The sequence below is a fragment of the Liolophura sinensis genome, chromosome 10 (genome assembly GCF_032854445.1).
Source record: "Liolophura sinensis isolate JHLJ2023 chromosome 10, CUHK_Ljap_v2, whole genome shotgun sequence".
In the NCBI taxonomy this organism is placed as follows: Eukaryota; Metazoa; Mollusca; class Polyplacophora; order Chitonida; family Chitonidae; genus Liolophura; species Liolophura sinensis.
Window position 1 is genome coordinate 21,606,825 of NC_088304.1, and position 17,363 is coordinate 21,624,187.

Genomic DNA, 17,363 nt, shown 5'->3' on the forward strand with positions numbered 1-17,363 from the left:
GCTGTATTCCATATTTGATTTTGTGTTGCTATACATACATACAACCTTCACTGTTTATCATCCAAAGTAATAATTGGGGGCCTCCGTGGCTCCGTTGGTTAGCGCGCTAGCGCAGCGTAATCATCCAGGAGTTTCTCACCAATGCGGTCGCTGTGAGTTCAAGTCCAGCTCATGCTGGCTTCCTCTCAGGCTGTAAGTGGGAAGGTCTGTCAGCAACGTGCGGATGGTTGTGGGTTTCCCCCGGGCTGTGCCCGGTTTCCACCCACCATAATGCTGACCGCGGTCGTATAAGTGAAATATTTTTGAGTACGGCGTGAAACACCAAATAAATAAATAAATAAATCAAAAGTAATAATTAAAAGGTTAACGCCCTGTGTGTGCCATGATTTGATAATTTAGAGCTTAAAACTGACAAGTCTTTGGCATGAACGATCTAGACCCACATGCAGGGTGCTACCATTACATTGTGTGATTACACTGCGAGGGGCAAACTGAATTAGGTGAAGTAAAATCCAGAGTATAACTGCTGACAAACCTCCAGGGCGACCGTGAGTAAGGGCATGTGTGAGAGCAGCAGTCTCTTCTCTGTGTGAGTATTGATCTTCTCTGTGAGCCGCACACATAATCCTTCAGCCTCTGTTAACCAACAAAGCACAATAAACCCTCCACAAAACTCATTACATATGATATTCTTTCTGGTCAAAGAATACTACTCCGTCTCTCTGTAACACTGCTTACAACTTCATTTCTGATGTACAACTATTTAGAGTGAGGCTACATCAATTTAAAGTGTTGCTTTACCACACAGAATAATTTTTTTGTTTTTATATCGGAGGACAGTTAAACCATGAAGATCATCTAATTTTCGGAAAATGTGGACAATTCCAAAAAGTTTTCCTGATGAAGATACAATTACTCAATCGAAAGATCTTGACAAACAAGAAAACCACTAAAACATCAAGACGAGATGGTATAAAAAGGCTGATTTTCACTTTTATTTGTATTCCAAGTTCACATCATGGAAAACTTAAAGACATACAAAAATATAACATATTCAAATTCTTTTTGTCTTTTTGGCTTAAAAAATTACATTGCATAAAAAGCAACTGATGGCTATTGTAGAGCAGTTGATAAGATACTGACCTGATTCCTCCCTGATGGCCCAGAAGAGAAGCTCTATACAGGCAGCGTTACTAGCCACTGTCAATTCATAGGGATCCAGACACCAGCGCTTCCCCCCACCACCCCGGTGGTGACTCTCCTGTAGTTCTGTCATGCCCGACAGGTACAGGTCCTTAACAAAGTCCTGAACGTCCTTAGCGAATGGGGCAGGTAAATCTACAAAACAGAAGTGGATAGAGACATATTATGGACTTCTTGTGGAATATATGAAGTAGGAGGCAAAGTCCAGTACTCCAAACACATCTACACACATTTAGCTAAAACAGACTGAATATGAAGAATTAATTAGGTTGACTGAGAGATGTTTGACAGTGACAATTAAAAATTATACACACTTACTGTAATTTTCAACCTTTACGTATCTTTTTTTTTTATTTATTTACTTATTTGATTGGCATTTCATGTCACGCTCAAGAATGTAAGTTCACTTTATACAACCTCAGCCAGCATTACAGTCAGTCATTGTGCTGCAACAGCATGTGAAGTACTAGGCCACCGTGGCCCCATTTTCCACTGTTTCGAGGGCATTTTTCTGTGCATATTGATAAAATAATACCATTTGTGCAGCCATGAAACCGGCCACAACCAAACAAAGTGCATTTGTCTTCAAAATCAAATTAAAATAGGCTAAAATCTCACTGAAAATTGCTCTTTCAGGTGAGAAGAGGTTTAGGAATTAGGGTTGACCAAACGTAACTCACCTTTCTCATGCTCCAGTATGTCTCTTAAGAGGGTGACTATCACCAAGGTTATGGTCTCGCTGAATGTCTGGTACGGAAAATGTCGACCATTATCACGCTGCAGGACACGGAAAAGAAGAAAAACAACATTAACATTATTACAATCCAGCTATTGAGTTTAATTAATTTATACACCATGTATTTCGGACAGATGCTACATTCATTGAAAAGATGGATTATAGTCCTTAAGACTTGCTCTATACAAAAACATACATACGTGGAACATCTAGTATTAATAATCTAGGGGGTACATTACAAGACTTTAATATTAAGAAAGACTTCCTTGGAAAATGAACATTAGCCTGAAAACATGCATGAAACTAAATGTTCTGTATTCTTAACTCTCTGTGCTGAATTGTTTTTGTGCTAATATATAGTAGTTGGAAAGATTTTTACATATTATTTCTTTCAGTGTTACATTTTACACTAGTTCAACTCTGTGCTGAATTGTTTTTGTACTAATATGTACTACTTGGAAAGATTTTTACATATTATTTCTTTCAGTGTTATATTTTACACTAGTTCAACTCTGTGCTGAATTGTTTTTGTGCTAATATGTACTACTTGGAAAGATTTTTACATATTATTTCTTTCAGTGTTATATTTTACACTAGTTCAACTCTGTGCTGAATTGTTTTTGTGCTAATATATACTACTTGGAAAGATTTTTACATATTATTTCTTTCAGTGTTATATTTTACACTAGTTCAACTCTGTGCTGAATTGTTTTTGTGCTAATATGTACTACTTGGAAAGATTTTCACATATTATTTCTTTCAGTGTTATATTTTACACTAGTTCAACTCTGTGCTGAATTGTTTTTGTGCCAATATGTACTACTTGGAAAGATTTTTACATATTATTTCTTTCAGTGTTATATTTTACACTAGTTCAACTCTGTGCTGAATTGTTTTTGTGCTAATATGTACTACTTGGAAAGATTTTCACATATTATTTCTTTCAGTGTTACATTTTACACTAGTTCAACTCTGTGCTGAATTGTTTTTGTACTAATATGTACTACTTGGACAGATTTTTACATATTATTTCTTTCAGTGTCATATTTTACACTAGTTCAACTCTGTGCTGAATTGTTTTTGTGCTAATATATACTACTTGGAAAGATTTTTACATATTATTTCTTTCAGTGTTATATTTTACACTAGTTCAACTCTGTGCTGAATTGTTTTTGTACTAATATGTACTACTTGGAAAGATTTTTACATATTATTTCTTTCAGTGTTATATTTTACACTAGTTCAACTCTGTGCTGAATTGTTTTTGTACTAATATATACTACTTGGAAAGATTTTTACATATTATTTCTTTCAGTGTTATATTTTACACTAGTTCAACGTGTTGATTGCAAAAAATGCCCTTAATACTTGCCACATTTGCTTAGACACCACCTCCTACCACTTACCTTTAACACTGATTTCACTGCTAGTGGATGTTACACTGTCTCTCAGGCTATAACATTAGCCACGCCCACACTTCCCACAGGTGAGATAAAAAATGTCACAAGGTATGATAAGAAAATCTTACCGTTGAAAACTCATGAGCTATAGTGTCCAGGTTCTTCAAAACTTCCTTGTTTAACAGTTTCTTGGACTGTATTCAAAGAAAAAAATATGGTTTTTTAGCATTTAACTATAGAAAAATAAATACATTTGTACACGTACATGGAGACATCAGCTCCTTGTCAATCATGTCCATAGTGGAAAACAAACAATAAAAATAAAAACAATAAAAAATATAAACACACTGGGGCTCTCCATCCTCCCTCCAAACCCAGAATGTGTTAAAACAGTGCTCTCCTGTCTAAGGTAGGAAACCTATGTTTTTGGTAAGACTGTGAGATTTTTCCCATCAACATGAAATGGCAAGAGAAGTATTGTAACAACACAGGTAATGTGTCCACAGGTAAAGTGGATTCCAACATACTGCATCACGATTTGGAGGTGCTGATACATTTTTGGTAATCAATGCAATGCTGGCAGATTTTCTTGTCACAAAAGGTGGCGCTACTGTAAATTAAAACTTGCATGTCCACGGTCTTTTGCTGCACGGCGCAAAATATGACATCCTGCTGTTGACGGTGCAGTGGAATGTCCAGCATCACTAAAATGACGTAATATGTCCCATTTCGGATTTCTGCCAGTGTCCCATTCTTCAGCACGCAGCATCACGACATTGTCCTCATTTCATTTCTTTTTCTGGGAAATGTTTTTGTTGCGTTTGTTGTTAAAATCGGAAGACAGATTTGATTTTCCTAAAGCTGGCATCACACACCTTTCCACACTTGCTATAGATTTGACTGATTGATTTGATTGGCATTTTACGCTGTACTCAAGAATATTTCACTTATACAACAGCGGCCAGCATTACGGTATTATATATTGTGTCTTCTTATAGCAGGACAGGCCATGCCGCCAAGTTGTTGCCGTCACTAAAGCATCGTGCCGAAGACACTAAACATGACACCCCACCCAGTCACAACATACTGACATTCAGCCAACCAGCCCTGTTTCCTTGCTCTATAAACCTCTTAGTGCTGAGCTCCACGCTAGGCAGCAACAAGTACCATTTTTTCAAGTCTTTGGTATGACCCGACCTGAGTTTGATAACAGGTCTCTCGACTTTGATGTTTTACGCATGAACCATTATGCCACCGAAGTGGTCTACTCTGTTAGATGACCCGGAAATCAGAGACCAGGTGAACCCCTTTAACAGTCATGTTAGTAACAGACAGCATATGCGAAAAAAATTTCCCCCCTAAAGTTGTAGCATAGGAATATGCCTATTTTTGAACCTGGTCACTGATGAGAGTGGTAATTAGGGGCCTTTTCCACCTAGGCTTCCACATGGCGGTGGCCAAACTGTTTTCGCACACTTTGGGGGTGATCTCCAACTTTCAGGCTGCCTGACAGAATAGTTACCTGTCTTACAGCTTACCATACTCAGGATAGTCTGTAGCTGATTGCTGGAGAACTCTAGATGATCCTGTTCAGGTATGATCTCGAAGCCCCAGGCCTTCGTTCTCGTAAAACTTGAGCCCACCTGGTTAAAATAGTGTACGGAGGCGTCCAGTGGGTCATCGGCCTGCTCCCCCTTAGAGGACGCCACCAGTGGAGAGGGGGAGCGCTCCTGGTGCAGAGTGTCGCAGAAAAATCCTATGGAGCTGGCCGAGCCAGGTGGACTCTCTGGGACCAGGATGTTTGACGACATCGTTCTCGGTAAAATGGGACGAAATGTGCTGAAGGATTTCTTCTTCCGTACCTCATCCTCTCGGACAATGTTGCGCAGTTTGGGTGAGACCACATGGGAAGGAGGGTAGAGGTGACTAATGAGGGGCGTGTCATTGTCAGAAGATCGACCAATGGCACGGGCCAGACCCAACAGCACTGGAATAATCACCTTCGCCAGCGTATCTGAAAAGGTCCAAGGTCACAATTTTACAGGTACCAGACGTCTGGTTGCTGAAGGTTCAACCAAAAGGTTATATCTGCTTGAAGATAATTCACACCAGCCCTCTACAAAGGGAAGCAAACCATTATCTCGGGAAATACAAGTCCCCTAAGGTAACATCAATTTAATTTTGTGTTTTACCAGCAACCCGACGCTAAAAAAAAAGCCAAATCTGGTATAAAAATTAAAACTGAAAATTTGGCTTTTTATTTTGTCTGACACAGGGTTTTCATGATTATCCTGTTTTTTTTAAAGATTTTCTGATCAAGAAAATGTGTTTTCAAGAACAAGAACTGCTGGGACATTTCCTAACAAGTAGATGGTTTATTATAGTTTTTTATATCTTCGTTTAAAGTTCGTAAAACAAAAATATATATTGGAGTGGCCTAAGCCTACATTATTATAAACGTGTTCTACTGATTTAAATAGCAATATGAATAATCATGAATGAATGAATGAATATTTGGGGTTTAATGTTGTACTTAACAATTTTTCAGTCATATGATGAGGAAGAGTCATTCGCTATGAGTACATATACCGTACCGTTCTTGTGGAAGAGTTCATGCCACCACTGAGGTATCATGTCAACAGACATAAAACCTCACTCAGCCACATTATATTGACACCAGGCCAACCAGCACTGTTCCCTTGCTCTGACTGCTCAATGCCTGAGTACCAAGCCAGCCAGCAACCAAGTACCATTTTTAAAGTCTTTGGTATTACCCGACCCAGGTTTGATCCCGATTTTCCCGACTCCCGAGGCGGGTGAACATTCATGGCGGGTAGTGTTATTCAAGTATGCACACAAGACACTGGTGTTCCACTGGTTAAAAATACATACATGGCCTTCCCTTTGTATAGAGGGTGTAACAACGATTATCTGAAAGCGCTACTTCAGCCCCAAGGGAGGCTAGGCAGAAATATTAAACTGATATGAAGGATGCCCTATGGAATACAGCCAGCACCACGATTCAAACATTTACAACGAATAACCCTATTTATAAACCCTACAAGAGAAGAGTCCTCAAAAAAAAAATCTTCGGCAGTTTCAGTAAAATTTTTTTTTTTTTTTGATGGGACCCGATAATATAACTTATGTGACGATGAATCAGGCTAATATGACGTTGAATAAAGCAGTTATGCTGGAGTGATGTCACGCACGTTTGAACGTATGACATCATTTTTTGCTATACGTCAGTGATGGGTGACATCAAGTGTTCTTGCATGACGTCACACCAGGTAAAATGAGAATCGGCAGAAAACGTTTGTTTAAGTATTATCCTCCTTAATTAATAACAGCGGCTTTAAAACAATGCATTTTTTTAATGATTTAAGAAAGCAATTCTTACTATCTCGATCTTAAAATTTAACCTTGCTTTTAGGGCATACACTGTAAACGTCTTAACACTAAAGAAGCTCCTTAAGCATGGACCACCTTTTGTTTCTCATTCTATCTATTAACTCTGTCCACATTTCTCTACCATCTGGGTTTGCTCACAACACCCTGGGTCAATGAGAATAACTGCAACATGTATTTCACATCTTGTTGAAAAAAAATATGCTCAAACATCAGTGTGCGTCTTAATTACTGACAAAAATAAGACTAGTTGAAAAATTATATTGTCCTGGTTAAGCTAAGAACCAGCAGAGACAGCCTTAGTTATGTCCTTTCTATGTTTTAGGAGAAATATTAGCAGTGCTGAAAGCTAAAAATCACAGAAAAGTTTTTTTTCTGGAAAAGAAAAAATATGGGTATGTTCTTTATTTGATGGACTAACAATGTGAGAAATGAGAAACAGTATATTCTTGTTACAATGACACATATGATGGCTATAGGACAAGACTACATGCGCCAAAAATTAGAGTGAGTGAGTGAGTGAGTGCTTGGGGTTTAATGTTGTGTTTAACAATTTTTCAGTCATATGATGACGAAGGAATCCTTAGAGTGCATGTAATGTGCCTCCTTGTTGCAGGACGGATTTCCGCAGCTCTTTTATCTAGTGCTGCTTCACTGAGACACATTATCAAAGGCAAGTAAGCCGCCCCGCCCGAGCCATTATACTGATACGGGTCAACCAGTCGTTGTACTATCCCCTTCATGCTGAACACCAGGTGTGACTCAATCCAGGATTGACCCTGGATCTACCGTTCCCGAAGCGGACCCAAAAATTAGAAAAATTAGGTCTATTCTTAAACTACACCCATACATGTAGCGAGGCTCTTCATACATGTTTAAACATAACAAAAAGAGAGGACGTATTACTGAGAGAAGCATTGTGGTATATCACCCACCCTGTGGTATATCATGAACGCCAACACAGAGCTTGGTGAGAAGCTGTAGGAGGTCTAGCTGGGCAGTAAGTACCTGGAAGAATAAATCACATATGACAATATGTATGTACAGGTTAACATAAGTCCAGCTCAAGTTGATTTCCTCTCCCGCCCAACGTGGGAAGGTCGCACACAAAACTAATCAACCTGTAATAAAACTGACAAGTAGATGTGAACTGAACAAAGATATGATGGTTTACCACTAACTTTTTATTGTTTTATTCACAGGCTCAATACCTCTCAGAAAGCATTATGTTGAGTTGTCTGAAGAATCAGTTCTATTCTACAAATCGCTATGGTTTAATAAGATGTGGTGGTTTTGCTACAGGTTCAGGTTAATTTTTTCCACACATAAACTGGACCACTGCAACACACTTAATAAAGCACAGCAAAAAATAAAAAACTCCCATCAAATACATATATAAAATACTAAAATAACATTACCAAACTAAGGAATTCAAGTCCTACATTTCGGCTATGTTGGTTTCTAAAATGAAAATATACACACTATTCTGCCCACAAAACATAACCTACCTTTTACACATTTGCAAGTATATAATTTGTCCAATGTTATGACACCACTCCAACATACCTGTTCCTTAAAGTCTGGATTCCTGTGTGCCACATCACTCAGAATGGTGGAGAGACAAAACGTGAAGCTTTCACTTACTGGTAACACTGTAATATACATGGAAAAAATATGTGTCTTATTGCAGTTTTATGCCGAACTCAAGAATATTTTACTCATATAGCAGGGGCCAGCATTACGGTGGAAAGAAACCTGGCAGCTCCTGGTGAAAACCCTTTGAAAATCTGCAGGCTGCTAGCTGAGCTTCCCACAACAACCAGAGACGACAAGAGAATGCAGGAAGAATGGCATTAGAGGGGAGTATGATGGATCAATACTTTATTCATGTTACTTTGAGGATTGGTAATTCGTCACAAGTTTCAAATGGTTTTGTAAACTAAAATTCTATTAAAAGATAACAAAGGTAAAGTGACGAAATATTGGTTCACTATGCTCAAAATTTATTATTTTCGGAGTCAGCAACTGTATTCCCATATAATGGCAAGTTTATCAGTGCATCTGTACCCAATAATACTACAAGGAATATATTCTAAAAAATGCCAAATAACTGATAATTAGCTGAATAAGGAGAGAAAAGGCACTGCGAAAACAGTACCACTGATCCACCATGTACACTGCTCACCGTCTGCACACACCGTCACGTATTGTGTATACAACTCACTACAGCTCACCCACCGTGTACACAGCTCACTCACTCACTCACTCACTGTGCACACCGCTCACAGATCGCGTACGATGTTCACCCACAGTGTGCACCACTCACCAATCATGATGTATACCACTGACTCACCATGGCTGGTCATTCCTCTTAAACGGTCCACCCACTGCAAAAACAGTACCTCTGATCCACCACGTACACTGCTCACCATCTGCACACACTGTCACATATTGTGTATATCACTCACTACAGCTCACCCACGATGTACACAGCTCTCTCACTCACTGTGCACACCGCTCACAGATCGCGTACGATGCTCACCCACAGTGTGCACCACTCACCCATCATGATGTATACCACTGACTCACCATGGCTGGTCATTCCTCTTAAACGGTCCACCCACTGTGCCTTCACCAGGCTCTGCAGTACATTCAATAAGTATGGCAATATCTTCTCCTTGTACTGAAAACATAGAATTAAATGATAGAATAGATATTCAATTTAACATCTTTGTACAGAAGAAGGACCAGAGACTCACAGAAGCTGTTTGTCTACTGACAGCACTTGGAGTGCTTTACCTTTGAAACTGCTCTCAGACAGCAACAAAGATATAAGGGGACACAACTATGCATTCTCCTCAGGTAAACACTCACTTGTAGGCCCGATTCCAGGAAGTAAATTCCCAGAGCGATAATGGCATCCTGGCCTCTTTGATCTAAACAGAATCCTCCTCTCAAGTTCTCTGCAGGGCAAAGAGAAATAAGTCGACTGACCTGTGGGCAAAAACCATACAAAAATTACATTACATGTACAATATCTACATACTGAATTTGCGAAACAATGCATGGTCTTATCACTTTGCAATCTCTGCAAATACTTTAATATCACCAAGAAGATTAGACCACAAATAATATAACCTGAGTCATTTCAGAAGAGGGGTAGAAACAGACCTAAATGGCCATAGATATTTTTTGGACAGAACTTTTTTTTTTGGTAACGGCATGAATCAATCTTTACTCAGGAATAAGAATCTTATGAGGCCAGGTTATAGCAGACAGAAACACAATGTTGCATCATTCCTACCCCTCATACACATCGTCAAGTCAAAAGAGGGTTAGCCCCTGACATCTATATCACTAAACCACTTGGCTTCTGCGACTGAATGTTTTTCTTAGACATGTTTAATACAGATGGGTATGGTAAGGGTTAAATGTGCTCTAGTGACTGGCTGAGTTTAGCAATTTCACTTCTGAATAATAATAAAAAAAACAGACTTATCTGTATGACTATTAAAAAATGACACAGAGTAACCATAATTTCAAATACTGATGACGCTGCTGAATTCTTCTGGACCATATTAATAAGTTAGGCAGGGGTTATGGTCTTTAACTGATTTCAGTTTTAATGCATCCAATCAGCACTTCAGAAGTCTCACAAGATGATGTAGATTTAGGAGAGATTAAACAAAGGTTTGCTTTCACAGACTACCAAGTGATTTTGAAGTAGTTGCCCGATTGAATATACATACATGTACGGTCTTGTCTGTCAACTCCACAGCGCCATTGGCGCATATCATAAAATCATGTCTTTTAGTCAAGGTAGTTTACATCCACTAAGACTCTTCGCCCACTGCCGCCAACTTGGGCAGTTATGTGTATGTGCTGCTTCACTGTAGAGCAGTGGGAAGATGGTGGCAGTGGCTGAGGAGACTGTTCCCATGGAAAAATTCATGGATATAATAAATGTCATCTAAAGCGAGTAGGTGCATATGATGGTGGTGTGGTGGTGCAGTGGGTGCGGAAAGCGAGTCTAGTTTGGTGTTTTTCATTTGCATTAAACTTAATTGATAACAAAGACACAAAAACTAAACATGAAATTAACACTGTCTGTCTCGAGACTAGGAGATATAAGAAAAGAAGTTGTAGTTTTCCGGGGCGACCTGCACATCTGCATCTGTTGTACAGCCTCAATTCAGGGGAGCTTGAATTACTCTTCACGCATTAAACTAACGTTGAATGCAACACCTAAACAACAAACCTAGTCTTTACATCAACCTCAACTGCCATATGGAAACCATCCTTAGGACACCATTCACCCTTTGGTAAGAGCCAACATGAGCATTCAGTTAAGTAATTACTTTGAAGCACGGAAATATCAGACTGCTGGGAGCAGTCATTCGACGACCAGATTTCGTGTTTGACAGATCGTTGTACTTGACAACTGTTGACATTGCAGACTTATCACTGACCACATGACAAGTCATTGCATTTCTTTTTTAATACTTTCAGATCATTTACCTTTTCCCATGGTGACGGATTAAGGTCAGCCAAAGAACGTGCTAGCTGCTGCAATGTTTTGGAATAAATGTTACGCTCTTCGGCTGCCATGTTGTAACACGCCCTCTAGAATAAAATGCTCAGCCGGCAGAGTTATCGACCCTTGTTTTAAACGGCCTGAACAGAAGACTGCCCACCAGGTGTTGTACACGGTTTATAGACATATCGAAGAGAGTATAAACAATATATATGTGTTTGAACTATGTAATAGCTTTATATGGCTGCACGCAAGGAACTGTTGACCTTTAAGAATTCACACCAATTTGGGTTGATTTACATTTATTTATTCATTTGTTTATATGTAGGCCTACATGTGTAGACCCAATGTGTAGGACAAGGGATCATTAGATGTTTGTACATATAATGTGTACAGTCAGTATTCGAGTTGATTCAAAACTATCTCTTGTTTTCCTTTATTGTAAACATAGTTCACCTTGTCTGGATGATGGATTGGAATTCAACCGAAATATCGACCTAAACGACATCATTTTTCGGAGTTACTTCACTATTGCTCCAGAAATATAGCATGCAGTTAACGTTGGTGCATAGACGAAATAATGAATATACACGAAGGCCTTTATGTATAGTATGCCAAATACCGGTATGTAGGAAATAATACAATGAGTCCCACATATAACCTTGAAGTGCTGTCTGGTTGCGTGGACGGCATATATGGTCGAGTGCATAGTCCTCAACAGCGCATGCGCCGCTCTCTATCTGTCGTTTTGGACACGGTGGGGGGTGGGGGGGGGGGGTGTGGGGGGGGTGGGGGGGGGGGGGGGTGGGGGGGACTGTGTTCTTTTAAAGGGTTTTATCAGTTTGTGAGGGATACTAGTCTTTTCTTAAGCCCTATCCATGGAAACAGTGCCTATGAGCATTTCTATATCAATTTGGATACATGCGTTTACTTTGATATTGATCAAAGTGGACTTTCTCTGGAATTTTGAAAATCCGCTTTCGTACCCCCCGGTATCACTGTAAGTCAAATTTTGCACAAATTGCTAAAAGGCATACTTTGTAAGTGAATTGTCAAATAAATTACCTGTCTTTTGATATACATTTTGACACTTTTGGCCTTTAACTATTTTCTTAGCACTGCTGTAAACCAGAAAATCTACTTGAAAATCCATAATTTTCTAAATGTTTGTTATTGGAAAATGTAAAATACTTGATCATTGGAATTTTTTCATTTTTCTTGCCGATGTACATGCCAGCTTTCCAAAACATTTGACCTGGTTGAGATGTTTTAAACCGTATGTGCACTACAGAGCTTTGACCTTCATGCTTTAGAGCGGATAAACAGGCACATTTCCAAGATAGGGGTAGCCCAAGTTAAATTCCTCCTACTCCAAAGTTTTTGCATGTATCAAGCCTTAACTTTGTGTGTAAGGTTGAGAGGTAGTAGGAATTATGTTGTGCAAAAATTATTCATTTTGACAAAAGTTGGCTGGTGTGATAGGAGACAGATCCCCATTACAACTTCCGTTTTTCGGGAGGGAATGTGATTCTGTGTATTTTAGGGTGTAAAGTCTTCTTTGCCTGTCAGCCTGTCGTTTTTGGTGCACAGGTGAATGCTTGATATCAAAATGCTGGAAATTGTCTAAGGTTTGGGCAGGTATGAGTTTTACTGATGAAAGATGACACAAGGAGATAGGGGGTGATGAGGCCGCGAATGACGTCCCCTTGGCGTTGCTAGGCACCCCTCCCAGCTGCCGGCATAGAAAGGTCCAGATTTTGACGGTCAACCTATGTCAAAATTTTAATGGTTTCTTTCTCACAGGCTGGGTCATGTATACACCAAAGTTTATTGGCCACGGAATGTTTGGGGCTGAGCTACAGCGCTAAACGTTAACATTGTCGCTTATGGAAAATTAATGGAGGTCTGTGGCCTTTTACGTCACTGCCACCAGTACATGAATTCCACATAAAAGCGGACATGAGTGCCTAAAATTCAAATCCACTCCAGAGTCTTAATGATGGTCTTTTTTAAAAAAAGATATGATACTTGCGTCCTTGAAATATACCATAGTTTTGAAAATTCATGAGGCCTTTTAGTTTGCGCGCGCAACCAAATACAACCGAAAACTGAACCGAAAACTGAAATATACTATAGTTTTGAAAATTCATGAGGCCTTTTAGTTTGCGCGCGCAACCAAATACAACCGAAAACTGAACCGAAAACTGAAATATACTATAGTTTTGAAAATTCATGAGGCCTTTTAGTTTGCGCGCGCAACCAAATACAACCGAAAATGTTCGTTTGCCGTCTAAAGTTGAGCGTGCGAAAGTCGGAAATTTTGCCTATTTTAATCCTGAACAATCAGCCTGAAGCTATGTATGTTATGCTATTTGTTTAGACTCTCTACAAATCCAATTTCTATTTCTTTACAACAAAGTAAACATTCTGAGGGATTCATGGACAGATATTTTATAAATCAATCCAAGAAAACATAAACGTGTACCGAAAATTCAAATTGCGAATTTGGTGATTCCGTCACAAAAATTATGAATTGATCAAAATTTCATATGAAAACGGGACCCTTGAGACTTTTATCTTTTGCGACTAAAGCTAAAGTATGATAGCACTTCTTACCGTAAAAAATTAATCTGTATGGTGTATGGGAACTATGTTAAATTTACATGACGGAATCACAGAAAATGTGACGGAATCTCATATTATAGGTGATTCCGTCACATAGAAATATTTCTTTGACAAATAAAACTGTACATAATAAAAATAAATCTTTAAGTCTTCTGTAGTTGTGTCCTTATTGACTCAGACTAATATATTTGGTTTATTTATAAAGGTTCAGAGTATGCCAAAAACATCCGCAAGAAAACAGTGTGAAAGACGCGCCCGTCTGCAAAATGACAGAGAGGCATTGGAAAATAATCGCAGTAATGATAGAGAAAGAAAGGAAATTAGAAGGCTACAGATGTCACCAGAGAAGCTTACAGACCTCCGTAAACGACCAAAGCTAAATACTCGATCAAGGTGAGAAAAGTCTCATCATTCTCCACATTCCGTGAGAACCAAACTCCATACAAGATAGGCGTCTTTGTCGGTGAAGTTCAAGACCATTTACAAGCTACGAAACACAAGGTTTGGTTCAAACAAAATACGACATACAGACATTTTATGAGAGTGATTCTATCTCAGGTGTTGCATGTGGGAAAACTGATGTCATAATTATTAGAGATGCAAATGGATTAAATGTTACAGAACAAAGGAGGCATATGACAATGACAGTGTCAGAAGCATTTGAACTATTCAAGTCCTAAATGCAAGAACGCAAAATAGGAAAATCGTCATTTGCTGCACTACGCCCCATGTATGTGCTATTAAGCTGACAAATGCCACATAATATGTGTGGGTGCAAATATCACAATAATATAACCTTACTACTGGAAAGCCTACACAGAAAGTGCAAGTGCATACCACTCAACTCTAAACGCGATTTCTTGTCGCCGTGTGTCTGCAATACGCTATCTGAGGAGTGTATGTCAAGTGACTCCATTGTTTGATAAGATGACGGGAAAATGTTTGACACCAGTTTTGGAGATCTCCCCTTGGATATGGAGGAAACGATGTGCTGCTTCCAGTGGGAAAAGACGACAGTGGTTTTCTCGTGAAAGGCAGATTGCGGAAGAACTGGGTAGCCTAAAGAATCAACTTCCAAAATTCCAATGCCACGTTTTCATTAAAGGCACGCAGGCCGAGTCATATGAAGCAGACAAGACAGAAGCAAAAGTTGCCTAGAGCATTTTGTGTCTTTTGCCAATGGGATCTGCAGTAAATTATACCTCTACATTTCAAGATGAAGTTCAGTTCGCTCGCTGGAAGCAGCGGAAAATAACCATTTTCACTGTAATGGCATGGGCTAGAAGTTTTGTCCACTCTTCCATCATTGTGACAGTAAAGGACCATGAAAAAAAGAGCCGTGTCCACGTACACTTACGCTGCTCTGAAACATATTAAAACAAACTTGGCTTTTGTCAAAACAGTTAAAATCTGGACGGAGGGACTAAGTAGTCAATTCAAGAACAAATTCATATTTTCTTTGATCGTAGAACTGGAAAGAAAATTCAATTTGAATTTCAGCCATGGAAAGTGTCCAAATGACCCTTTAACGCATAGTGCACAGACGGGTCTTGTGTAGGTAGGACGTTGTTACAGATGCCCAGTCCTTTGGAAGTGTTGTGCAGTCTGCAACAGATACAATTAGAGGGCTAACATCAACACAGCAAGACATCAGCGACATATGTAGTCAGTTAATATTGGAGGAAGCTTGGTCCACATTGCCAATTATTCCTGGCACAAGCAATGTCCACCATGTTGGCCAGTAGTGGACATGGAAATATTGGGACTAAATTTTACAAATCAGCCTCCAGCAGTAAAGTCCATGTTTTACTAATCAAGGATGCATAGATATTGCTGGAAAATGACGGCGATATACCATCAACTGAATCCGACGAAATCCCCCTGGCACACATACCAAAATCGGCGAGCTCGAAATATTCATGTGGAAAGTGTGAGTGTGAGTTCGGAGATGAGAAGGACCTCAAGAAAAGTGAAGACTGGCTAAAATGTGACTGTAACAAATGGTTCCATGAATCATGTGCTGTAATAAGAGGTGTAATTGACGACAGCGAGCTTTTCATGTGTAATGATTGCCTCTCAATCAAATTGCGAAATTTGTACGTAAATTGAAACTGGAACACTTCTCATTGCAATACTGGAAATGAAACGTACCCTGGTGTTATGTAGAGACACCATCAGTTGTTTTAGTTGTTATAACCTTTCTTAAATTCCCTGTTAACAATGCTAAACAGGGTGCTGCGATTGCCATGTGACGCTACTACTGTGTACAATCTGACTTTACGGCATTCACATTTAGTCTATACTTTGTTCATAAGTTGTTCATAAGTTCATAAGGGAAATATGTCGTCAAGTTATCTTCCCTTTATTACATAAAGAGTAGAATAAAAGTACCAGTGGTGTTGTAATGTTCGTGCAAACCTAATGGTTATCAATCTCTGTTTGAATTATATTGTGTTTTCAACATTTGTATCAGAGAAGGTAAAGAATTGAAAATACATGATACGAAATTATTCTGCACAGCGTTTTAGTGAAAGTTATGTCAAATTTCTGAACAAATTGCGCACGTGATTCCGTTACGCACCTCTAATCAGCTTAAATCCCTATCACACATGCAGTGTTCATGACTGGTATGTTTGTTCCTTTTAATAAGTATCTCTGTTCAGTTATCTGCAGAATTTATTTGATTACTGAACGTTAATTCGCAGACTTAATGATAAACACTACATTGGGTCAACACCTGTGTCCATTTAGCGTAATTCCGTCAGGCTATTTTCATGCTTTAAATTTTTCTTCCTCAGTTTGTAATTTACAACTAATTGTAAAGAAATCTGGAACAACGCCGAGATCCCTGAGGTCAAGGTGATGAGGCAGGAAGTGATGTCAGAAAGCACAAAAACTCTGTCGCAACCTTTGATGGTTGAGGCATTCTCTCTATCTAAAGTGTCTACAACATAGTTCTAACCAACAAATGAAACTATTTTATTGATGAATACTGATGAAATAGTTCCGCGTAAGGACGTAAGTGATGAGGAAGTTCAAACGTAGTCCACGTAGGTCGCATAGACTCCAAAGGTTCAGCTTGTCTATTGGTGGCAGTGATAACTCACCATACCACAAAACATTCTGCCCAACATGGTAGGATATCGATTACTACTAAGCCTTTTGTTCACACTCATTCAATATTGATAAGAGTTTGTTTTCTGTAGATATTTACCTTACTTCGCGTTCACACAGACATTTTTTAGATGGCATCTGGCCGAGGACTTGTAAGATTGCTAGAAAAAATATGAGTCTTAAACCTGGCTACATTTTCATATTTTTGTCGGTGATTTACATCGTCTACGCTAAGGATGGTAAGATCAGTTTACCAGTATGTTTAGTGTTGAACCGTCTATCGTGTAATACCTCAGTTTACTTTGTACAGTCAAACCTGTCGTATATGTGGCTGCTTAGGACG

The 17,363-nt window shown here is 39.1% G+C and overlaps 1 protein-coding gene across 1 annotated transcript in view; it reads right to left on the reverse strand.

The window, feature by feature from the left end:
• Positions 1-11,356, reverse strand: part of LOC135476444 (phosphatidylinositol 4-kinase alpha-like) — a 63,767-nt gene extending 52,411 nt beyond the window's left edge. The window contains 10 exon segments of the mRNA XM_064756472.1: positions 536-636; positions 1,144-1,338; positions 1,884-1,980; positions 3,468-3,533; positions 4,878-5,353; positions 7,683-7,755; positions 8,314-8,399; positions 9,337-9,430; positions 9,622-9,741; positions 11,266-11,356. Coding sequence (XP_064612542.1) covers positions 536-636; positions 1,144-1,338; positions 1,884-1,980; positions 3,468-3,533; positions 4,878-5,353; positions 7,683-7,755; positions 8,314-8,399; positions 9,337-9,430; positions 9,622-9,741; positions 11,266-11,355 — 1,398 coding nt within the window. The 5' untranslated portion in view covers position 11,356.
• Between the last annotated feature and the right edge of the window lie 6,007 nt (positions 11,357-17,363).